At 42.8% G+C, this 26,432-nt stretch overlaps 1 protein-coding gene across 1 annotated transcript in view; it reads left to right on the top strand.

Moving 5' to 3' along the window:
* The window catches only part of PPP1R14C (protein phosphatase 1 regulatory inhibitor subunit 14C), a 104,401-nt gene extending 91,427 nt beyond the window's left edge, over window positions 1-12,974 (top strand). Inside the window, exon 4 of the mRNA XM_002747136.6 lies at window positions 11,381-12,974. Within this exon, the coding sequence (XP_002747182.4) occupies window positions 11,381-11,455 (75 nt within the window). The 3' untranslated portion in view covers window positions 11,456-12,974. The remainder of the gene's footprint in view (window positions 1-11,380) is intronic.
* Window positions 12,975-26,432: the final 13,458 nt, after the last annotated feature.

Consider the following 26,432-nt stretch of genomic DNA (forward strand, 5'->3'; position numbering starts at 1 on the left):
AAGTGGTGCAGAAGGATTTGAACCTGAGTCATCTGACTCCAGAGTCCCTCTCATAGGCATGTGGCTCTGCTGCTTCTTACTGTGTATCAGGTGACTCCTTCCTTACAGGAAAAAAATCCATTAGGTTTTTTAGGCAACAGTTTCAAATGTTCCTGCTATATTTGTAATCCAAACCTTTTCCTTCTGTTTCTCTGCTTCTTGCCTCATTGTACAATCCACAGTCCTCAGGACACAGGGCCCCAGCCTCATCACCAGCAGTATGTGATGATTTGTCCACCTGCAGTTCTGTCCCCGCCCAGGGCAGGGCACAGCAGCCCACAGAGAATGCTTCTGCTGGGAGGTAGACTAAGGTGTGGACCCCGGATCTCTTAGGTAGGATTTTGAGATACATTTGGACAAAAGCTACTGAGGCAGTGTAGAAAACAGAGACTGCTTGTCTTGAAAGCTGGGTCAAGGCAAATGTTTGTTTATCTTTTAAAAATTATGGCAGTTAGCTGAAATTGTATTTCAACTGCTAGGAAACTAGAATGGCCAGATCTTAGAAACTGGTAGAGAGGCAGTCAGTTAATAAAAAAATTTCCCTGGAAGGAGTGATGAGGGGAGGAGAGGAGAGGGAGGGAGGAAGGAAGGAGAGGGAGCTGGCTCTTCCAGAGCAGTCATTCCGAATTCTGTAGCCTTTAAATGAACACAGAGGTCTTTTGAGGTCTCTCAGAGCTCTGGCTGCCTTCTGCAGTCTTTGGTTGTGAGAGGCAGCATGGGAGGAGCCTGAATTGGCCTGGCAGGGGCTGTCCTTTGCCCGCAGGGCACCCATGCACTCCCAGCTGCAGCTCATGCCTTACGTTGGCAGGGCCTGTGTTTCTGTGTCTTCTTTCCCAGCTGGCCTGGGAGCTCCTGGAAGGCAGGGCCTCTGCCACCTTCTGCTCTGCATCTCAGCACTTGGGTAGAGTCTGGCATAGACTTTACTTAGATTAGAGCATGAGCTCAGTACATATTTATCAAATTCAGTTGTCATCAAGAGGCCTGGATTCAAATATTTGCTTTGCGACCTTAGGGAAAAGACTTGTGATGAATGAGAACATCCGTATTTTTGAACTGTAAAACCTCTGTTATGTTGGATTAAATACAGGAACATGTAAAGAGGCCACACAGGGGAGGCCTTCAATCAGGGGTTTCTTCTCTTTTTTGGCGGTTGAGTGTAAGCAGTGCCAGAACTCCCGCATCCACCAGGGAGTTCCTCATTGATCCGCACCCATCCTTTTAGCTGGGGACCAAAAGTTCAAAAAAGAGTAGATTTCCTTTTTAGAATATTGCAAAAGATCATGTCCTTTGTGGTTAGAGAATTGCTTAAATAACTTACCGTTGTCACTTGAATATCCTGCAACAGGGGCACCACTCATGTTCATCCTTTCTTTCGGCATGTTTGATATATGTACAAGTTACATGAGAGGAGGGTGTATAAAGGTTGATTGAAACATTGGCATGGAGACAGCCTGGTTTTCAATAACATGCACGCAGAACTTTTACAAGACAGATTTATTCTGGGACGGAAAGCAAGTCTCAGATTTGAAAAGATTCAAGCCATACAAAGTATGTTCTTTGACTACAGCAGAATTACGTTAGAAATAAGTAACAGAAAGATTAGCTGGGAGATCTCCAAATACTTAGAAACTAAATGACACATTTCTAAATAACCCACAGTCCAAAGAAGAAATTAAACAAGAAATTAGAAGCTGTTTGAAATTGAAGGAAAATAAAAGCCCATCATATCCAAATTTGTGAGATGCCACTAAAGCAATGCTTAGTGCTGCTGGGGTGGGGGGAATATGTAGCAGTAAATGTCTACATCAGGAAAGGTCTCAAAGCAATGGCCTGAGCTTCCACCTTAGGAACCAGGAAAAGAAGAGCAAATTAAGCCCTAAGCAAGGTGGAGAAAGGAAATAATAAAGATAAAGCAGAAATCAGTAAAATAGAAAAACAGGCCAGGTTCAGTGTAATTACATGCCTGTAATTCCAGCACTTTGGGAGGCTGAGGCAGGCAGATCACTTGGGGTCAGGAGTTCGAGACCAGCCTGGCCAACATGGTGAAACCCCATCTCTACTAAAAATACAAAAATTATCTGGGCATGGTGGCACATGCCTGTAATCCCAGCCATTCAGGAGGCTGAGGCAGGAGAATCGTCTGAACCTGGGAGGCAGAGGTTGCAGTGAGCCAAGATCGTGCCACTGCACTCCAGCTTGGGCAACAGAGTGAAACTTCGTCTCAAAATAGAAAAGAGAAGAAAAGAAAAGCAGTGAAACAAAAACCGATTCTTTGAAAAGGTCAATATAATTGATAAAATTCTAGCCAGAATGATAAACAGAAATAAGGAGAGAAGACAAATTACTAACATCAGGAATGAGTGAGGTGACATTACTACAGATTCTATAGATATTATAAACAAGATTGTGCCAGTAAATCCAACAACTTAGTTGAAATAGGCAGGATATTGTTACCAGTGGAGAGTGTCTAGGGTCTTGTGTTTTGAACAAAGAATTGGACAAAACACACAAAGCACTGAAAGAATGAAGCAATGAAAGTACAGATTTATTGAAACGAAGGTACACTCCACAGAGTGGGAGTGGACTCGAGCAAGTGACTCAAGAGTGCTGGTTTCAGAATTTCCAAGAGTCCTGGTTACAGAAACCTCCAGAGGTTTCCCACTGGTTACTTGGTTATACCTTATGTAAATAAAATAGTTGCCTGTGACCAGTCTGATTAGTTGCAGAAGTGAATTTTTCAAGTTACACCCTTCTGCAGATGAAGACTAGGCCTGCAACCAGTCTGATTGGTTGCGAGAGGGGACCTATCAGAGGTACCTTCCATTTTTCATCTGCAATGCAGAAAGTGGGGAAGGTTGCAAAGGGAATAGCCTCTTATCCATTTTTTACGTGGTTGTGGAAAGTTGGGGTTTTCCTTTTGATTTGCTTCTAGGCGGTCTGCCCGAATCAGCCTTAGGTTCCCTGCCTCCAGATGGTGTTCTCCTGCCTTAACATTGTCATATAATAGAAATACTTGTTTGCTCTCTGCTCCAGATCCTTGGCACAGAGCTCCTAAAACTCTTATAATTTCCTGTGCAATCAGATGCTATGTACATCTTTTGTTCTAGCATTTCATCTTTGACCTTAGTTCTTGACCCAGATCTCCTAATCTGTTGGAATTTCCTGGGTGATAGGAGTGTCTTTTGTTCTAATGAGGCCTCTTGGTGGGCAACTAAGTGGGTGCTGGTCAGCAGAAAGACCAAGCAATGATTAGAAACTTTCAGCCCTACCCCATCCTCCAAAAAGAGGAAGGGGGCTGGAAATACAGTTAATAATTGATCATGCCTATATGATAAAGCCCACATAAAAATCCCTGAACTATGGGGTTCAGAGAGTTTCTGGGTTGCTGAACATATGTGTGTGCTGGGAGAGGAGCATGCCCAGAGAGGGCCTGGGAGCTCTGTGCTCCTTCCCCCATGCCCTGACCTGTGTGTCTCTTCATCTGTTGTTCATCTGTATCCTTTATTACATCCTTTATTAATGTAATACACCAGTAAATGCAAGTGTTTCCTTGAGCTCTGGGAGTTGCTCTAGCAAATTATTGTACCCACAGAGAGGGTGATGAGAACCTCAGTTCATAGCTGGTCAGCCAGAAGTATAGGTGACAACATGGGACCTAGAATTGGCATCTGAAGCTGGGGTCAGGCTTGTGGGACTGATGATTTAACCTGCGGTATCTACCTGTAACTCCAGGTTAATAGTGTCAGAATCAGCCAAGCATGGTGGCTTACGCCTGATCACAACACTTCGGGAGGTTGATGCAGGTGGATCACTTGAGGCCAGGAGTTCAAGACCAGCCTGGCCAACATGGCAAATATCCCAGCTACTTAGAAAGCTGAGGCATGAGAATCGCTTGAACTCGGAAGGCAGAGGTTGCTGTGAGCCAGTATCGTGCCACTGAACTCCAGCCTGGGTGACAGAGTGAGACACCCAGAATTGAATTGAATCATAGGATACTCTGCTGATGTCTTCTGGAGAATTGCCTGCTATGTGGGGAAACCCCCTGCCCCGCACCCACATTTTGGTGACATGAAGTATTCTATGTTGAGTGTGGGAGTAGGAAAAAGAGTTTTGTTTTTTCTTCCTCATACAGGAAAATTTGTTAATAGGTACAACCTTTCAAAACCTCCCCTCAAACACAAAACAAACAAACAAAAAACCTCTGGGCCCAGATGGCTTCAGTGGGGAATTTTACCAGACATCTAAGGAAGAAATCCTACCAACTCTACATAACCTCTTCCAGAAACCTGAAAAGGAAGGAATACTTCCCAACTCATGCTATGAAGCTGGCAATACTCTGATACTAAAGATAAAGATATTACAAGAAAATAAATGTACAGACAAGCATTTTACATGAACGTGGATGTGAACATTCCATCAGGTTGAATTCAACAATATGTAAAAAAGCCATCAGGATCAAGTGGGGTTTATTGCAAGAATGCCAGATTAATTTAACTTTAGAAAATCAATGTAATTCACCACATTAAAGAACTGGGGGTGGGGAGAAAACTTCTAATCATGTCAGTAGATGCAGACAAAGCATTAGACAAAACCCAGCCTCTATTCCTGATACAAACTCTCAGCATGCTAAAAATAGCAGGGAACCTCCTTAACTTGATAAAGAATAAGTGCAAAAAGCCTACAGGAAACATACTCTGTGGTGAAGGACGGATTGCTTCCCCCAGCATTAGGAGCATGGTCAGGGATATTCACTCTCACCTCTTTTATTCAACACAGTGTTGCAGCTTTTAGCCAGTACAGTTAGGAAAAGAAAGAAAATAAATACAAGGCTTCTAAATAGGAATATGTAAAATTGTTTTCATTCATAAACAATATGGCTGTGTAGAACATTCAATAGAATCTACAAAAAATCTAGAACTAAACTGAGTTCGGCAAGCTTGCAGGATACAAGATAAGCACATGAAAATCTATTGTATTTCTCTATACCAGCAACAACTGGAAATAAAAATATAGTATTTATAATAACATCAACAATATTAGACACTTAGAAATATATCTGACAAAAGATGTACAATATTCATACACTGAAAACTATAAACCATTGCTGAGTTAGGTTAGTTCTTAATTGAGAGTAGAGATATATCATGTTCATTGGTGAAAGGATTCATTATTGTTGAGATGTCAATTCTCCCCAGATTGATCTACAGATTTAAGGCAATCTCAGTCAAAACCCCAGCAGGGAAATTTACAAGCTGATTCTAAAATTGTGGTTTTTTTTTTTTTTTGAGTTGGAGTTTCGCTCTGTCGCCCAGGCTGGAGTGTAATGGCACAATCTCAGCTCACTGGAACTCCACCTCCAGGGTTCAAGCAATTCTCCTGCCCCAGCCTCCTGAAAAGCTGGGATTACAGGCAACTGCCACTACGCCCGGCTGATTTTTGTGTTTTTTAGTAGAGACAGGGTTTCACCATGTTGTCCAGGCTGGTCTTGAACTCCTGACCTCTGGTGACCCGCCCGCCTCAGCCTCCCAAAGTGTTGGGATTACAGGTGTGAGCCACTGCACCTGGCCCTAAAATTCTTAAGGAAATTTAAAAGACCTAGAATAGTCAAAACAATTTTGAGAAAGATCAACAAAGTTGGCAGACTAACATTACCTGGTTTCAGGATTTACTATAAATAAATCCGTACTTTTCAAGACAATGTGGTATGGGTATAAACATCAACAAATAGACAGATCAATGATTCAGCCATTCCATTCATAGATATTACACAAAAGAAATTGAAGCACATCCCATACAAAGATTTGTACATGGATGTTTTAAATAACTTTATTTGTAATAGCCTCAAATTGGAAACAACCTGCATTTCTGCCAACAGGTGAATAGATAAATTGTGGTATATCTTTATGATCGATGCTACTCTGAAATAAAAGAGCAATTAATTATTAACACATGGAGCAGTGTAGCTGAATCTCCAAATCACTGTGCAAAGTGAAAGAAGCCACACTAGAAAGTACAGTGTTAGGATTCTGTTTGTATAGAACTCTGGAGAAGGAAAACTAATCTGAAGTGACAGAAAACAGGTCAGTGTTTTCCTGCGAATGGGAGGAGAGGGGGATTGCACAGAAGCACGAAGAAGAAACTGCTGGATACGTCCATGATGTTGATCATGCAGACAGTAGGCTTGTGGTGCTTGTCTGCCTTAAATATGTTCAGCTTATGGCATTTCAATTATGCCTTAATTAAGGTGTTTACAAAGAAAAAGTCACTGGGAACCTTGTAGCCACTTCCCCAACCATTCTACTCAAACTTCTCTCATCTAAGACACACTGGCCCTTTCTAGCCCAATCCTATATATTTGTCTGTCCTTGATTTACTTAACCTCTCATTGCACTTGACTTAGGTGAACTCCTCTTTCTGCTAGAAACACTTTTTCCTCTTGGCTTCTGAACAGCACATTCTCTTGTTTTTTTCCCCCAGCTCTTGTGGCTCTGACTCCTCTACCAAACCTCACTAGAGCCTTTGACCTTATCTTCCTCTCTGTTTATAGTCAACTCCAAGGTTACCCCACCTAGGCCTACAATGTAAAGCAGCATCATCTGTACATCCCAACAGAATTTTCTGGGATAATAGAAAGAGTCTCTATCAGCATTGTCCACATGGTAGCCACTGGCCATCTGTGGCTGTGGAGTACTTAAAATGTGGCTAGTGTGACTAACAGATGAATTTCAAATTTTACTTATTGTACTTAATTTCAATTTAAATAGCCACATATGGTTACTGGCCACCATACTCAATAGTCCAGGTCTAGATCACCATGTATTTACAAACTGGGTAGGAACACATTTGCTGGTCCTGACTTTTATTTTTTCAGAATAAGTTATATCTTTCATAAAATTTTTGTTTCAGGCTGGTATCTCTAGTGCACACACATAGTGTTTTTTGGTTTTGTTTCATATATAAGTTGAGAGGCAGTGATCTAGATGCCGAAGATGTCCATATTAATGTTTTCAACTGTGAGCTTAGACCCCAAGTCATATTTGTCATCCTGACATCTCATCACAAGTCTGTAAGCCTCCAGTTATCCCACAGCTCAGCGAATGGCACTGTCTTTCCTCCAGTTGATGAGGAACAGAGACCTTAAATTTCTGCTTTCCTGTTCCCCCTCCCTGCCACACCCTACTCACCACACCATGCTCCCTCTGGCATTGGTCCATCACACTCACCCTGGCCATTCTGTGCCAAAGACTTCCACTTCCTTGTTTATTTATCTGCAGGGCTCTGCACATGTGTTGTGACCTACACCCCCCAGCAAGGTCTATTGGCTCTGCATCCTAAATGGGTTCCAGGTCTACCCACTTATTTCCATTTGGGTTTCTATCAACATACTCTAAGCCCTTGGCATCGCTTGCCTGGAGTACTGCTGTAGCTTTAAACTGGCCTGTGATTCATTCTTATTTTCCTAAGACCCACAGTGACCAAAGGAGCCTTCCAAAGCCATAAATCAGATGCTGCTGCTCCCCTGCTCCAGAGCCTCTAGGGGCTTTCCACTGTGATGCTCTGTTGACGCCTTACTGCGCCTACAAGGCCCTGGTGACCACACCCAGCCCCCTGGCATTGGTCCATCACACTCACTCTTGCCATTCTGTGCCAGGGACTTCCGCTTCCTTGCTTATTTATCTGCAAGGCTCTGCACATGCACTGTGACCTAGACCCTCCAGATCCTCCCAAGCTGGCCCCTCTCTGTTAATTCAGTCTTAACTCAGAGGTGATTTCCTCAAAGGAGTAGCCCTTCTCTGACTATATCAGTGCCTGTAACCCAAGTCTAAGTGATAGTATTTTAGGAGTAAATGCGATACATTGTTACTGAAATAGAGTGTTTTGAGTAATAGGAGCCAAGAGCCATCAAAGTATTCTTGACTAGAGATCCTTGAATTTTCTTTGCGAATCATCTGTAATCAACAAAATCCTTCTGTGCAAGCGTTACTGCCAAGTTTCTGTGTGGAGAATAAATATTGGTCTTGCTATTTTTTAACTTACTTGACTGAGCACCCCATTATGCAAATTTAATGAACAGTTTAAAATATGCACATTATGTACAACATAGTATGTTAAGATATAGATGTATAAATTATGTTAATATAAAATTTAAAATGAGAGTATTTCATTAGTGGGAATATATCATAAGCACAAGGCAAATAACATTTATTTAAACTTTTTAATCTCTGAGATTTATGTACATCATGGTTAGCTTTGTGAGAAAGTTTGAATTTGATTTAAATTACCAAATTTGATTTTAATTATCTGAAAGTAAATTTGAATATCTTGAAGAGAAAGGTCTGTAGTTTTTAGGGTATATTATTCCTTATGTAAATTTAGTCTTTACTTTGTGAAAATGTGTTATTAAAATAGTGCAGAAAAATGACCAATTATTAACAAAATAAATGACAGGGTTTGTGATTTTGACCTTTGCTTTAAAAAAAAAACTTACATTCAAATACTGAAACTTTTGGTAATAGTCATTTGCATAACAGATTCCAAAAACAATGAAACTGAAACTGTGTGTGCAGAATACTATGCATTGATTACACAGGAGGCAACAGGAGATGCATTTACATTTACATTTGCAAAATGAAAATTGAATATAAATAGGAAAATGTGGCATGATTTTACCCTAGAAAATTCCTTAAATCATAATAGTCAGTGTTTAGAAAATTAAAATAAGGCCTCCATTTTACTTCACTTGTATTCATTCTATTTTGTACAAGTTCAGAACTGGTGGTGATGAAAATAAGCCACGTTACCTTCTTCTGGGCTAGCTCTCCAAAGGGAATAATCCAAACTACAGACAAAGATTTATGCACAAAACATTAGTTATGACATTGTTTTCAATTTTGAAAAGTCAGGATCCATCCAGATATCCAGTGGTGGGGGGAATTAAGCAAATCATGTAACATCCTTACAAAAAGATGATATAACCACTGGTATTAATTTTTAGGAAGATTGTTTAATGTGGGAAAAAGCTTCTGACATAATACGAAGTGAATAAAAAGGATATATTTATATGATATGATCTTAATTAGGTAAAAACAATATCCGCAGAAGGAAATATATTAATGGTAGTTAATTCTGAGGACTGCACTGTTGCTGGTTGTATTTTCCAGGTTTTCTAGAAAAAAACACATATTACATTTATAATAGGGAAAGTATTATTCATAAAAGAAATTTCGTACTAATAAAATGTTGAATGCTTAGCGTTACTGTGTTTTAGAGCCAGAGAGTAATGCAGGGCTCATTTAGCCTGGGAGCTCATGACCGAGGGTTGTAATTGGTACAGGAAGATTGAGAGCTCTTTTTCAGATGGCTCTTTTTCAGATGCTACTGGATAGCAGTATCTTGGTGTTTTGCTCTCAGTCTCTGATGCGCTCAGTTCTGTCACTTATTGACTGTTACTTGCTGATTAGAAAGTCTGACTGGCTGTCAGCTTTGTATTTGATAAATATAAAATAGGAAGACCTGACTGGACAAGGAAAATGTGGCACATATATACCATGGAATACCATGCAGCCATAAAAAATGATGAGTTCATGTCCTTTGTAGGGACATGGATGAATCTGGAAACCATCATTGTCAGCAAACTGACACAAGAACAGAAAATCAAACACCACATGTTCTCACTCATAGGTGGATGTTGAACAACGAGAACACAGGGACACAGGGAGGGGGGCATCACACACTGGGGTCTGTTAGGTGGGGCAAGGAAGGGACATTAGGAGGATAGGGGGATCAGGGAGGGATAACATGGGGAGAAATGCCAGATGTAGGTGACGGGGGGATGGAGGCAGCAAACCACATAGACCTGTGTGTACCTATGCAACAATCCTGCATGATCTGCACATGTACCCCAGAACCTAAAGTACAATAAAAATAAAAAAACAAATAAATATAATAAAATAAAATAGGAAGACCAAGCAATTGTTACCTAATGAATATGACTTATTTGGTGGCCAAACATTTTAAAACAGGAGGCAACAGTGACAGATTCCTGATGCTATAAAGTGGGAACCATTCTGGATCATTTTTCAATCTTCAGGTTCTGATCAATGGTCATAAAATCCTTTTAGTGAGTCTTCCACAGCATTCCCTTGTAAAAGAAATTAGAGTAGAATAGAAATACCAGAGTGCATGGCATGTAATAAGTATCCTGTACGTTTTAATTTTCAGGTGTGTGTTTTTAGGTACTAGATTGTAACATAAAGTTTTTTGTTTTGTTTTGGTTTGGTTTTTTATCTATAGTCTGCAGTCAAAAGAGTCCAAAGAATCTTAGTGTGATCTACACCAGTGGTGTGCAGTATTCTCCAGTGGGTAACATCAGTGTCACTTGGGAGCTTGTCAGAAATGCACCTTATTAGGCCCCACCCAGATCTACTGAATCATAAACTCTGGTGGCGGGTTCTAGCACTGTGTGGTTTAATGAGTTCCTGTCTTAGCCTGTTTTCTGTTACTGAAAGAGAATACCACAGACTAGGTAATTTCTTAGAATAGAGGTTTATTTAGCTTACAGTTCTGGAGGCTGAGAAGTCCAAGAGCATGGCACTAGCATCTGGCGAGGGCCTTTTGTGCTGCATCATGTCATGATGGAGGTTATCACATGGTGAAAGGACAAGTATGCGCCAACTCAGAACTTTCTTCTTCTTATAAAGCCACCAGTCCCATCTTGGGGGCTCTACCCTGATGAACTTGTCTAATCCTAGCTACCTCCCAAAGGCCCCACCTCCAAATGCCATCAACATATTAATTTGGAGATTAAGTTTCCAATACATAAAATTTGGAGAACACATTCAAACCACAGCAGTCTCCCTGGTGATTCTGATGCACACTCAAATTTGAGAGCCACTAGTCCAGCCTTGCTATTCTTGGTGAGGTTCAGGGACTAACACTGGCATCACCTGTGAGCTAGTTGGAAATGCAGAATCTCAGACCCCAACCTTGACAGGCTCACTCAGAATCTGTGAGATCACCAGGTAATTTGTTTGCATGATAATGTTGAATAGCTCTGATCACAACACAAATTCCTCAGGGATCAAGTAGGTCATGTCAGTAGTGAAAGTAGCCTGGTTTTCCCCCTAAAGAAAGTAGAACAATATGAAGGCATTGTGATGTGAAGTTTTAGTACTCTCTATTTGTTTAAGAAATTCTTGTATCATACCATTGGGGGTTAACAGGTCCAACCAAATTCATCAGCAAAGGTTAACTGAGGTTGAGATCAATTACTTTAAACAGATTTTTAAACACAGAATTTTAATAGTGACCTTTCATATTAACTTCTTCTGATCTCTTTTAGGAATTTATCAAAGAGCTGCTTTCTCGGATAAGAGGCATGAGGAAACTGAGCCCTCCACAGAAGAAGAGTGTATGATTCTGGAACAGGGTGGAACTCTCCCAGAGATGAAGAGGGTCCTGGGATTTGTACTACATGAAGACTTTTGTGAAAGGATAGGTGTCCTTATGAACAAAGTTTTTTTTGGTGTGAAGGTGGGGGGGTCTATTAGACATTTATCAAGAGTGTTTCTTTTTTGGTTTTAGAGGTTTTTGTTAATGTAATATTTTAATAGCAAAGATATTATGACTGTGGCCAATGCCCAACCAAGGATTATCAAAGCAGGTGGACACTCAAGGAAGGGCCGTGCCAGGCTGCATTTTCTGCAAGGACTCAGATGTTTAGTACCTTATGATACAGGGAAGATAGTTTTCTTACAACTAGTTTGGTAATATTTTTTTCTTAAGTTGTACATTTGACTCAGCTGTCAAATTTCTTGTACTTGTATATATCTACACACAACTAAGTTAAAATATTGATGTGAGTTTTATTTCACAAGGATGGAATAAACTTGTGGTCGTCCTTTAACTGGAGGTCACAGCACATGTGTTTTCAAGAGGCCACTAGGCATTCTTCATTGAGTGCTGCTGACTTCAACATTCACTTTATGCACCAAAGTGAGAGAATTCAGTGTATCTGTTATTTTAATGTGCTACACTACAGAAATGTTAAGTTGGTCAAGGGTTTAATTTATGAGATGTCTATTATTTCATTGGTTGGGATGCTTTGCCAGGTCATGTGCTTATTGCCTCATCCGTGGTCTTTTAAAGTTTTATGAACCCTTCATTTGAAGAACTAACTTGATTTCTAGAGAAATGCCCACACTATCTAGGTGGTATTTTGCATTGGAAAAAGGAAGCACTGTGTAGCAACGAATTGTCTGCTTTCAACCCAATACTGTGTATTATTCTTTCTCCAGGAAAGCAGATTAGAAGGAAGTTAGCAGATCGAGTGTCTTCTTCCTTAGAAATAGATTCTGGTAGCTTCCGTACCTGGGTTACATCAGACCAGTGCACATAAACCGAGTGTTAATGTCAAGGTGAGAAAGCCTCACATTCTCTCAAGACAGTTGCTATAGGAGCTGACATGGCTGGTTTGGAAGTGTGGTGATTGCATTTCTGGCTTCTCTCACTGGCTTGTGTTGAGGACTCTGGGTGCTTCTGGCCCTAATTGTGCACCCTGATCCTCGTGCTTGGAGCTAGGCCTGGTGGAGTGCTCTAGCCCTCTCAGTTTCCAGCTCTTTGGATAAGGATACAAATTCAGATGGGATGTGGGATGGGTAATAGGTGAGAGTAGAAACTCTTCCTTCACTCCAGGAGGCCCCTGCTGCCTCCCACAGAAACCCACCTACCATAAGATGTCTCCAGGTGGCCTTGTTCAAGGACGGGGGTCAGGCATTTTATATCAAGGGTGCTCTGAACATATTTTATTTTTTAAAGAAACTATGTTTGTGAATTCTGCATATACTGGCAAGCTTTTGAAAATGTATTTAATTTTGTATTGTTTACCAATGATTTATTTACAAGCTATTTACTCAAATAAATGGAGCTGCTTACAAGTCTGTTGACATGTGTGGCTTACACAACACTTTAACATGATGGTTTCGCTTTGTCAGTTTCTCTGTGGAGGTGGGGACCAAGCACCTGCGTCTATCTAGCTTTTCATTTTTAAGGTATTTTTAGGCATGTAATCCTGGCCCTCTCCTGAGGCATCTTCAGATCAGGTGGTGAAAACAAAGAAGATGGGCCACATTCTTGGGATGAGAGAGAAGACGAGCTCTGTGCTCAGTCTGGCAGTCTCCTAGGCCATGCCCCTTAATTAAAACTCCCTGTTTCTTGTCAGATTTGACAAGAACCCTCAAAAACATTTCAAATTAATAAACTATTCCACTTATTGTTAGAATGCCTTGCACCATGGAAGTCAGAAAAATATAGAATGGGCAGGATTTCTATTAGACTTGACCAGCCCATGCGATGGTCTCAGATGAAGGAAGAGCCAACTTTTCCTCCAAAGGCCTCTGCGCCCACCACACATCCCCTCCCCACCTTCCCTCCTGCCGTTGTCAGGGCCTGGCATCCCCTGATCCCCATGAGAGCTCCAGCCAGAAGTTCGGGTTTCTTCCTTGACTCCCCAGTATGCTCCCAGTCATCCAGTTTGTCCTATGTGAATACTTCTCATATATAATCCGTGTCCAATTTTCCTGGATTGCTGCCACCACCTTGGTTGGGAGTCGCCATGTCCAGGCTTGTCTCCCTCTGATCCATCCTCCATCCCGTTGCCAGGATAGTCTAATGACTCCACCCTCTGCTTGAAACCTAAACCCCTCTGCATGCCTTATGAGAAGTGTTGTCTCTGTCTCTTCCACCTCATCTTTGGGCCTTGTACTAATGCTCAGTTCTTCCAAATTCCTTGGAGTTTTTGTACTGTTCTATGTATTATCTCCTCTAATACTTTGTAAAATCTGTTGCCTTGGCCCGGAACACCCTCTTTACCAACAGGATCTATCCAGAAAGCTGGGTCAGATCCCCTCCTAGGCATGTTCCCCCTCAGCTCCAGCCTGTACCCCATCATAGATGCTTCCACAGTATCGTTATTGTCTATGCACTTGTTGGTGTCTTCTGTTAGAATCTAGGATGCTTGAGTCTGGGATCTGAACTTCATAAGCATCTGGTCCTAGGCTTGGCCCATCAAAGAGATTGATGTGTGTTTGCCAATTGAATGAATGTGACAGAAGATTCACAAAAACTCCACTGTTTTCTTCCCAGCTAGAGTTGTGGTTCTTAGAGCTGAGTGTAAATTTGAATCACCTGGGAAGCTTTAAAAATCCAAATAGCCCTGGAGAATTGTTACTAACAACTAGTTTCTTTTCCCTGGGGGCTTGGAGTACAGTCCACTGTGTGTTTGTAATTTGCCTGTGAAAAATGGAGTGGCTTCTCAGTCTTCTAGGAGTGAGAAAGAACAGTGCAGGCTTCATGGAGTTCCCTCCCACCCCCTCACAGAAAGAAATGCTGAAAACACTTAATACCTCCTTGTGCAGTCACGAAGGCCAACCAGTTCTGTCTTGTTGACTGGCACATCTTGCCTGGGGATGAATTGTTCTTTAAAGACTGGATTGTTCTCTACCTCTCGTGGCTCTCTGAGTGTCCCCATCACAACACATGAGGCAGACATTTCCATAAGGTACTGATATTAGAACAGCTACAAATGAAGTCCTTGAGAAACCTGCTTTTCTGGTGTTTTATTGAGTCAACTGGATAAACAAGGCCAGATTAGTGTCTGGTGTGTGTTTCCCTCATGCTCAGTCTCCTCAGTGGGGTGTAAATGAAACTAGCGGGATGGCCTTCTTTGGGCTCACCTTGTTCTAGTGGATTCTAGAAGGTAAGTAGTTCCAGCAAGCACAGATTGTGAAGAAGAGTGCATTCTTTTTTTTTTTTTTGAGACGGAGTTTCTCTCTTGTTATCCAGGCTGGAGTGCAATGGCGCGATCTCGGCTCACTGCAACCTCCGCCTCCTGGGTTCAGGCAATTCTCCTGCCTCAGCCTCCTGAGTAGCTGGGATTACAGGCATGCGCCACCATGCCCAGCTAATTTTTGTATTTTTAGTAGAGACGGGGTTTCACCATGTTGACCAGGATGGTCTCGATCTCTTGACCTCGTGATCTACCCGCCTCGGCCTCCCAAAGAGAAGAGTGCATTCTAAACATAGTCGCTGCATAGACTTAATCAGAATTCAGTATTCAAGTTGTTGGGAGACATTTCTACATGGGTCTCATGTCTCTGCGTGTTTTGTGAGCAGAGACTGCCTTTGTTCCAGACCCTCTCTCCAAGAATGTTTAAATGTCTAGCAAACAGCTCTGGAAGTTAGAGATCGTGTCTCCCTGAAGAGCAAAGCTATTATAAAATATTTGGGTTCCCTAAGTGTTGAGTCCCTCTCCTGGGATTCAACCCACTGCATGCACAGGTGTCATCTGTTCTTTGCAACACCCTTGGAGAACTGGGGCTCAAGAAATGCCACTGCTTTAGCCACTGCTATTGCTGTGAGTGACTGTCCTTCCTCTCTGACTCAGGAGTGTAGCGTCTTCTGCCAGCATCCATGAAACTGGCAGGCTAATTGGTTAGCTTACAGCACGGTAAAACCTCAGCTCCTACACAATGGTCAGTTGTCTTGGTCTCTTTCAATAGAACTTGAATCATTTTTGTCATTAATAGACATTTTCTTACATTCAGACTCTGACGTGATTAATCATTTTCAAATACATAGGGTCAGAAGTTTCCTTTAAAGAGATTTCATGCCTGGAGGTGGTTGTTCTGTGGAAGGAATTTACTTTCACAAAAGCCACCTTTTCTTTTCCTCCTTGTTGGCAACGTGAAGCAAATGCTGCCTGGGGTAAAAAGACTCATGAAAGAGAAATGGAGAGATGTACTGTCCCAGAAATTTACGGTAAAATTACCCTCTAGAGTGAGGCAGAGAAGACAAGCAAAGATTCTTGCCTCAAATCTTTCTTTTTAAAATATGTGCTCAAATAATATGAGTAATGCATCATCACTTGCTATTTTGAAATTCCCCAATTAATCTTTAGAAGCAGTTTTGTGAACTTTTTTGCAGTATCACGGTCCACCCAGTGGTTACCGAACCGAAAAATAGAAACTGAAGTCAGGGTATATCTGATGCTACCAGATTGATTCTTGTCAGGTCGCTAAATGATTCACGTAAAGTGTAACCCAACACACCCTCTGGGTCACTAGATGCTTGAGGGTGGGTGATTTAGTATTTGGTTTTCTGTTGTTAGTAGCACAAAATTACTCCTTCAGTGCTGATTAAATTTTTTTTTTTGAGACGGAGTTTCACTCTTGTTACCCAGGCCGAAGTGCAATAGCACGATCTCGGCTCACCGCAACTTCCACCTCCTGGGTTCAAGCAATTCTCCTGCCTCAGCCTCCCGAGTAGCTGGGACTACAGGCGTGCGCCATGTCCAGCTAATTTTTGTATTTTTAGTAGAGACGGGGTTTCGCCATGTTGACCAAGATGGTCTCAATCTCTTGACCTCGTGATCCACCTGCCTCGGCCTCCCAAAGTGCTGGGATTACAGGCGTGAGCCACCATGCCCGACCTGATTAGATTTTTAAAAGAGAACATTCCTGACCCAGACCTCCTTTCTGATAGCTCATGGATAAGGGACAAATAAGATTGTCTTTTCTTAAATATCTTTCTATAGCACTTAGGACAGCACTTTGCTCTTTTTGGATGTAATCTCAACGTGGGGAATCAATATGTGTAATCTGTAGTGTAGGCTTGTTTCATCCTCACAGAATACCCCAGAGCTGTAGAGAATCACCTCTTCCTGTAATTGGTGATGGGAGAATTGACCAAACCTCTCAAACTGATTTAAAGAAAGAGCACAATCTTTTCCTGACCTTATTTTCTATCTCAAACATCTGTGCTCCTTTTAGAGCCGGGAACTCCCTATTTAAATCTTTAATCTAGGAGGTCTTAAAATTCTAGTTCATGTGGACTTAGTGAGGTCCTCATAATCTCTGAAACTGTGTGGGAGATAGAACTTACAGAGAGAGAAAGAAGAGACAGATTGAGGTGAACCACACATAGAGCAACAGAGAGAGATCCCAAGACAGGATGCTAGAAGGAAGAGAGCTAGAGAGCAGCAGAAAGGCATGAATATATGCAGGAGGGTCCATGCCACACTGGGGTCTCAAAGTGTCCATACCTCGAACAGGTGAAGAGCCAAGACCTAGAGCCTTGGAGTCCAGGGCCACAGGACACTGCAGCCACCCAGGGAGCCCGGGCTCGGGTGACCCAGGAATAGCCAGTTCAATGAGAATGCCTCCCATTCTCAGCCTCAGCCCTCACCCTGATTGGATTTCCTGGTCTCCTTCCTTCCCACATCATCCACTCTGCTGAATTCCTTCCATAGATGATCACTTCTCCCTAGGACGCTACCCCAGGGGCAAGTAATAACCTGCCTGGCAGGGAGCCTTGCACGGCCCATCCCCACCCACTCATAGACACACACTGGCTTGTTCAGAAGGTGTTCCAGCTCCCTCCTTCCTCCCTGCACTCTGTGATGGGTTGCTTTGCCTGTCGGTCTCATGCTCACAGGCCCTTGGTGTAGCTTTGCCTCCAACCCATTCAGCATCGTGCCAACTTCTATTGCTAATGCCCTAATCCACTCCCTTGTGCTTCCATCATTTTGTTTAGGCTATCAGACAAACAAATTAAGACAGACATGTGAATACTGCTGCACAATACAGAGCAATGGATGGGAGGAATGTCCATACTTTGTTGCCTTATCCCTGGGAAAAAAATGAAGATGGGAAGAGTGAGAATGATGCTCTGTCCCTTGACAAAACACTGTGCATTGTTTTATTGTGTCATCACTGTGCAAGGAAACAAAGTGACTGCATTTTATTTTGGCTGGAAATGTAAAATCCATAAAATATTTTATAACTTTTGGAAGGAAATAGGCCTTAATTGCTCTTTTTCCTAGTGTCTTATCACAAGAGTCATTTGATCCAAGGTACTGCTCCTTAACTTACACTTTTTATTTGGAGGAAACAGTAAAGATACTCCTTAGAGCTATTGCACACAGAAAGGAAGTTGCACATTGGACCTTAGGAACAGAAAGTGCCCTTGCTTAAGGACTGCTCACCTTTCAGCACCTGAGATGAAGAATGACAACCATATGATGAAACAGGCAAAGCCATGTTTCCAATGAGGCCAGAGCCTGAAGGCAGAAACCCTTCAAGAGCTGAAATTCCCATTTTGTTGCCAACAACAAATAAACTCAGTGTTCGTTCAATGATGATTAATTCAGGAAAAACCATTCAGAAATGAAGGGGCTTTAAAATGCTCATCATTCATCAACCCAACCATCTCCCTCGGATACTCACTTCATTACGAAGAGAGTAATTATTTTTGTGTTGTCACTTTTAGGGAAAATTCCTTGAGGGTTATTCGTTTGTAATTGGAAAAATAAATGTTAATGTCTTCTGTGGATTAGGAAAGAATGTTTTATGACTAACTGTTCAGATGCTTCTATTAAATTGCCTGAATTTAGAAGTTTCATTGGTTTTCCACCCAAGGCTTCATAAAATCTTTCAAATTATCTGTGGCTGTCAGAGAGGAGTCTCTTCAAAGGGATGGACAAAGCTCGCCTACTACATGCAGGTTTTATCATGAATCTTTTCTCAGCTGGGCAAGGTGGCTCATGCCTATAGTTTCAACATTTTGCAAGACTGAGGTAGGCAGATTGCTTAAGCTCAGGAGTCTGAGACCTAGGCAATGTGGCAAGACCCCATCTCTACAAAAAACGCAAAATATTAAGTGGCATGGTGGTGGGTGCCTATAATCCCAGCTACTTGGGAGGCTGCACTAGGAGATTCACCTCAGCCCAGTGACTGAGGCTGCAGTGAGCTGTGATTGCACCACTGCACTCCAGCCTAGGTGAGAGCATAAAATCCTGTCTAAAAAAGAAAAGAAAAAAGAATCCCCAAGCCCAAGCTGCAAGTAATGGGGCCATCAGCTACCTCTTATTGAGTGCTTACTGTGCCAGGTACTGTGCATTTGAGTATATTGTCCACAGAATCTTCACAGTTACACTTGCCTCAGGAAGGGATCATTATTCCCATTATATAGATAAGGAAACTGAGGCTTGGAGAGATTAAGTACTATGACATCATACATTCAGTAGATGATAAAGCTTCTGTTTCAAGGCCATCTATCCGATGACAAAGCCAATTCTGCTAAACTGTGTATAGCTAGTGCTAATACATGGAACTGAGACTCCAAGTTAGACTGTTATAGGGAGGCATGGGTGATCACGTCTTTTGCCTCCTATCTTGTGATATGTATATTGCATTAGTCCGTTTTCACACTGCTGATGAACACATACCCGAGACCGAGTCATTTATACAGGAAAATGGGTTTAATGGACTTACAGTTCCACGTAGCTAGCAAAGCCTCACAATCCTGGTGGAGGGGAAGGAGAAGCAAGTCACATCTTACATCGATGTAAGCAGGCAAAGAGAGAGTTTGTGCAGGGAAACTCCCCCTTACAGAACCATCAGAGTTCATGAGACTTAATCACTATCACAAGAACAGCACAGGAAAGACCTGCTCCCATGATTCAATTACCCCCCACCAGGTACCTCCCACAACACATGGGAATTCAAGATGAGATTTGGGTGGGGACACTGCCAAACCATATATCATATATGGATTAAGGCAAGTCCTAAATTAGGTGCTAGATTAAGCAGTCTGTGATTCTGGTACATTGATCTGAGTATTTCCTCCACAGAACACATTAATCAAGTTATGCAGATATTGCAGGGAGGGATCTTGCCCAGAATACATTGCAAGAGGGTTAGGGGCAGGGGAGTCGGCTATGGTCTTCATTGTTATTTCTGTGGGCCTCTGGTGGACTACAGGCGATTGACAGAGTGAAAAGAATACTTGAGCTTATTATAGCCCAGCCTGGTGTCTGAGCAAGTGATTTAATCTGTCTGGACTTTCTGGATTCTCTTTATCTAACTTAATAACACTCGCCCTGGCAATCCCACAGGGTAGAAAGGCTCAAATGAGCAATTAATGGGAACAGGTTCAGCACAGTGCAAACTTATACAGGGGAAAGGTCACGTTCATTAGTTTGGAAGCTTGAGTAGCTACAGATGTGGTGCCAATCAATGAATCTATCAGTCAATCAAGAGCAGTGATCTTGAAATCTGAATCTAAGGCCAGACATAGTAGCTCACACCTGTAATCCCAGCGCTTTGGGAGGCCAAGGCAGGTGGATCACCTGAGGTCAGGAGTTCGAGACCAGCCTGGGCAACATAGTGAAACCCCATCTCTACCAAAAACACAAAAATTGGCCAGGCATCATGGCACACAGCTGCAGCTCTAGCTACTGGGGAGGCTAAGTCAGGGGAATTACTTGAGCTCAGGAGGTGGAGGTTGCAGTGAGCTGAGATCACACCATTGCACTCCAGCCTAGACAACAGAGTGAGACCCTGTCTTAAAAAATATATATGAATCTAGCTCTGACCCTGCTTTTACTTTCTATGTGATTCCCAGTGCTGACTTAGGTATCTGCCCCTTGTTTTCTTAATCTGTAAAATGTAAACAATAGCAAGATTAGAGTTCATGTGTATATAAGTATATATAAAGCACCTTACTACTATTGCATAGTTAGGAAGATCCTGCATGCAGTTACTTAGAATACTTTTCTTACTCATATTCAGTTTGAAAAGTAATGACCACTACCCTAAATCCCTTTCTTTTTCTCCTGTTCATACTTCTGGGGCTGTTTCTATCATTTGTCTGATCTGATAAACCATGAGTGTGAAACCAGTGGAAGCACAGTGAAGGTGATGGCACACCTTAAGTCTGTGACACCACGATTAGCTTTGTCTAGAAGCAGGACTAGAGCATCTGCCTTGTAGAACAAGTGTCTGTACCCCAGAATCCTCAAGCTTTCAAATTCCATAGTAAGGAGTTTGAAGTATCTAAAAAAAACAAAACAAAACAATACTTCGTTGTCTGTGGGTTACACTTTCTACTTTTTGAGATTGAAATGTGTTTGTATTATTTCTCCCTCTTCAGGTCATATTTGGCTGGGGGGGTGGGAGTGGTAGTTGAGCAAGAAGCCTAAATCCAATAGCCATCCCAGAGGGCCAAATTATAGGTGGGAAAATGGCTCACTATATCTCAGATTCAAAGGACAAGAAACCCACCTATGGAGGCACACGTGGTTTTTTTTTTTCAAGCATTTCTCAGGGACAGTGCTTTTTAAATCAAGGACAAGGTTATGGAAAATCATATTTAATTAAACCTGCAGTCAGTCCCTTTGGGGCTGTGTGCTGTGTTCACCTCTTAAATTCTGGACTCCAATTAGCAGAATCCTTGCTCTTGGCCCCGAGGCTTTATTTGCAGGTCTTGTCATTCTGTGGTAGCTGTAATCTGCTCGATTTTGTCTGGAAACACCCGCTCCACTGTTTCTTCCTGTGCTGTCTCAGGGTGCATATATTTTTCCTTTCTCGATGTGTCTTTGTTGTTGAGATTGCTCCTAGGAGCAGAGCCTGCTCTCTCTCTTAAAGCACCACCGCCTGCTTCTCACCACCCACTGGAATTCTACCTTTCCCCCGAATCTGCCTCCACCTGTCCATAGTATTTAAGAAAGATTTGACTGGCATTTCCTGGTCTTCCAGAACCTTATGGAAGTGATGTCACCTCCTATAATATAAGAGGACATCTTCAGAAGAGATAGAGGAGGCTTCTCCCCTGCTGACCCTTCCTCCAAATCAATTAGCAAAAGTCAGTTGATTTTTGAAAAAATCTTCATCACTTTATATATCAATTATTTTAAAAAACACCAAAAGGCTGGATGTGGTGGCTCACGCCTGTAATCCCAGCACTTTGAGAGGCCGAGGTAGGCAGATCACTAGGTCAGGAGTTTGAGACCAGCCTGGCCAACACGGTGAAACCCTGTCTCTACTAAAAATATAAAAATTAGCTGGGCACAGTAGTGGGCACCTGTAATCCCAGCTACTCAGGGGGCTGAGGCAGGAGAATTGCTTGAATCTGGGAGGCAGAGGTTGCAATGAGCTGAGATCATGCCATTGCTCTCCATCACTGCACTCCAGCCTGGGTAACAGAGCCAAACTCCATCTTGGAAGAAAAAAAAAAAAAGACACCAGAAAATATGGAACTTCTTATTACCCCTAAAAGACTTCAGCTTCAGCTTCTTGCAATTAAGAGCTATAAATTACTCAGTGATTTTTTTTTTTTTGACATAGGGTCTTGCTCTTTTGCAGGCTCACTGTAGCCTCAAACTCCTGAGCTCAGGCAATTTGCTCCCCTCAGCCTCCTGAGTAGCTGGGACTACAGGTGTACATTGCCACACCTGGCTATTTAAAAAAACGTCTTTGTAGAGATTGGGTCTGCCTCTGTTACCCAGGCTGATCTCAAACTCCTAGGCTCCAGCAGTCCTCCTGCCTCAGTTTCTCAAAGTGCTAGGACTACAGATGTGACCCACTGTACCTGGCAAGCAGTAATTTAAAAAATATATTATAATAAAATATTTTCGTTATACAGAAAAATCTAGGGAATAATATTGAAAGATGTCTCTATTTCTCTCTCTCTCTACTTGACATTTCACTTAAGAAATGAAACATTAGGCTGGGCGTGGTGGCTTATGCCTGTAATCCTAGCACTTTGGGAGGCTGAGGTGGGCGGATCATGAGGTCAGGAGTTCTAGACCATTCTGGCCAACACAGTGAAACCCTGTCTCCACTAAAAATACAAAAATTAGCCAGGTGTGGTGGTGCATGCCTATAATCCCAGCTACTCAGGAGGCTGAGGCAGGAGAATTGCTTGAACCTGGGAGGCAGAGGTTGCAGTGAGCCGAGATCACAGCACTGCACTCCAGCCTGGGTGATAGAGTGAGACTCTGTCAAAAAAAAAAAAAAAAAAAAAAAGAGAGAGAAAGGAAGAAGGAAAGAAAGAAAGAAGAAAGAGAAAGAGAGAAAGAAAGAAAAAGAAAGAAAGATGGAAAGAAAGAAAGAACGAAATTAAGAAAGAGAAAGACAGGAAGGGAGGAAAGAAAGGAAACATTATAGATGAGACAGAACCCCTTGGTACCTGTCTCTCACCCTTTCCTCTCTCTCCATAGAGGTAACTACTAACTTGAAGTTGACATGAATCCTCACCATGAATCTCTTTTTGTTTTTACTCCTTCTGAAGGGTCCATGCCTGTGCATTTGAAACTTCATAAAATAGTGTCATACGTTTTGTGCCTACCTGCACCTTGCTTTTTGCATGTGAGTCTTCCTTGTTAAGCACTGTGACCACCCACTCTGTTCTAAGGGAGAGGCCTAATTCCTCCCAGATGGATGTGTTGGCTTCTCCTGATAGGGTGGACCTCCGAGATGACTCGGTACACAGCAGTGAGAATTTGCCTTCTGAGAGTACTTTCCAAACTTACCGAATCCTAGGACCCCCGGGGTGGGAGCATTGTTAAAGACACAGATCCCTGAGCCTACTCCATAATAGATCCACCACCGACGAGCCATTCAGTGGCCACAGGTGAGTCTTAAGATGACCTTGCAAGTTTGGGAAACTCCACAGCAAATACTTTCTGCAGAAGGCCAGACTGTAAATATTTTAAGCTTTGTGGCTCACATCTGGTCTCTCTCACCCCTTTCCCACCCTCCTTCTTCACAACCCTGTGAAATATTAAAAATCATTCTTAACTCTAGCACTATACAAAGACAGGCTACTGACTGAATTGGGCCAGCACGGTGTGCCCGCCCTGCTCTGGGAATTGCTGAGGTGAGACACTCTGTCTCTACATTGACTAGATATTGGCAAATGCTCTCAGGTGATTATACAGCTGCAAAGTCCGTCCCCTCCCTCTTCTCCCTGGTTGTCTGACACCTTTCCCACCGCTCTCACTCTGCCTTTTTCTGACATGCAGTTTGCACGTTGCACCATTTCTTTATACTGCAAGCACTTCTTGCTTGAACTGATTTGTATTGATTGTGTTTGAGAACCAGAGTCACTCTCTCCATATAAAACCCTTCTACAGTGAGCTCATCACCGCTTCCAGAAACCTGTGTGGCCTTGCCAGGCTATCCAGTGTGGGAACTGTGCTGCCTCCAGGAGTTTCAGTTACAGAACAGATGCCATTATCAGGGCAGACTTGATAGGCAGCTCTCACTGAGCACATAGCCAGAGCATGCTGGAATTCCTAGGCATACTTTTGGGAGATGCTAATTAAGGCTTCTAGTTTTTGTGATTATCCAGGGTAGAAAATGTGTGGGCAATGGAAGCAGTCCTGAAAAACCAAGAACATGTGGACAAAACCTTGAATAAAGCATCAATATTTGTAAGGAAAAATATATATAGTCAGACACTTTCAAAAAATGAAATAATCCAGGTTATTGGCAGCGGGGCCTCCAACAAGCTCATGCCACTCACTTTGGACAATGTTTCAGTTAGAATAACAGGAGAGGAATGGGTTGGTTCTGTTTGGATTAGAGAAGAAAGCCCCTTGTTCTCATAATCAAGTTGTTGGCTTCAATAAATCCTGGCATCCTGGGAGACCAGAGAAATGCGACATGGCCCCGTGGCCCTACAGGTGTGGTGTCGTTGGTTTCATTAAGGAGATGGGGTTGACTGGAGGTTGCTACCATAAAGACTTCTGACAAACAATGGCTGCTGAGCTCCCTGTACTGCATGAGATGGGAGCAAACAGGAAAGTCATCACCAGGCAGCCAGAGGAACTTGGCAAAATCAGCAATGTTGGCCTAAGGGTCGTATAGACCAGGAGATAACTAAATGGTCCCAGACACAGCAAAGAGGGCTGCTTGCCGCCTGACAGTTTAGCACAACTGACTTACACCCACCCCTTTCATCCTGCACCCCTGCATGTATGCACAAGATGGGGCATGAACAGTATGGGGCATGCACAGTATGGGGCATGCATAGGATACCACATGCACAGGATGTGCAGGATGCTGCATGCACAGGATGCCATATGTGCAGGATGGGGCACACACAGGATGCTGCATGCACAGGATGCCACATGTGCAGGACAGGCACACACAGGATGCTGCATGCACAGGATGCTTTGTGCACAGGCTTCTGTGTGAACAGGATGCCACGTGCATGGGATGCCACACTCACAGGCACACATTCTGCTGGCTCCACTGGCATTCTGCGCTCTGGATCTGTCTCCGACTTTCCCCACATCTCTTCCTCTATGAGGAGGCACCAGTTGGGTGCCACTTCTCCCAGATGACACTGTGCCTACCTCAGCAAACAGCATGCACATCTCGGAGGCTTGTTTCAGGGCTGTGTGGTAGGTCCAGGTGGTTCCCTCCTTGCCTCTCAAATCACTCAGTGGCTGCTCAGCTGCTGGGAAGAAACAGCCCTGGACACATGTGCTGTGCAGCCATGGTCCTGAACGCAGTTCCACCACAGGACTGGGGAGTAGCCACGCTGACTCAGGTCACTCACCTCCTAAAGACATTGCAGGACAAATGGAAAATACCTGCTTTCCTTATGCGTCCATGCCATCAGTGAGCTAACAGGAAAGAGCCCCCATATCTGTCTTCCTTAGTCCTCCGCATGCCAGGGTAAGGACAGCCCAGGCAGTGGCAGTAAAGTGACTACCTCCTGAGCTGACCCACAGCGTTCACAAGCTGAGTGTGGTCTGCGTTTAGTCCACCTGAAGATGAGCTCCTTATTTTACTGTTCCACCTGGAGGCCAATTTTGCAAACTCTGAAAGAAATCATTGGCTATCATCTGTAAAAAATATATCTTTGGCATTTAATAACTGACATTAGTGTAGCATTTCATTATTTTAATTTTTAAAAAGTCATTTGCTATGATATTTGCACCAATTCCTTGAAGCAGGTGAGGCAAATATTGTTATTTTAAAACATCTTATTGTCCCCTTATAGATGAAGAATTTAAAGCCTGAAGGCTGGGCACAGTGGCTCACGCCTGTAATCCCAGCACTTTGGGAGGCCAAGGCAGGTAGATCACGAGGTCAAGAGATCAAGATCATCCTGGTCAACATGGTGAAACCCCGTCTCTACTAAAAATACAAAAAATTAGCTGAGCATGGTGGCGCGTGCCTGTAAACCCAGCTACTCAGGAAGCTGAGGCAGGAGAATTGCCTGAACCCAGGAGGCGGAGGTTGCGGTGAGCCGAGATCGCACCATTGCACTCCAGCCTGGGTAACAAGAGCGAAACTCTGTCTCAAAAAAATAATAATAATAAAATAAAGCCTGAAGACACTTTTAGGCCTTCCTGAAATTTCTGAAGGGCCCAGAGCTGTTATGTGATGAATCTGAGACTCAGGCCCAAATCTTAGAAATTACTTAATTCTGTGATTTTTTAAACTAAACTATTTGCTGTATTGGTTGGGGTTCTCCAGAGAAACAGAACCAATGGGACACACACACACATTTGTATAGGCACAAGTGCATGTATTTATAAA

This window comes from Callithrix jacchus, chromosome 4 (genome assembly GCF_049354715.1).
Source record: "Callithrix jacchus isolate 240 chromosome 4, calJac240_pri, whole genome shotgun sequence".
In the NCBI taxonomy this organism is placed as follows: domain Eukaryota; kingdom Metazoa; phylum Chordata; class Mammalia; order Primates; family Cebidae; genus Callithrix; species Callithrix jacchus.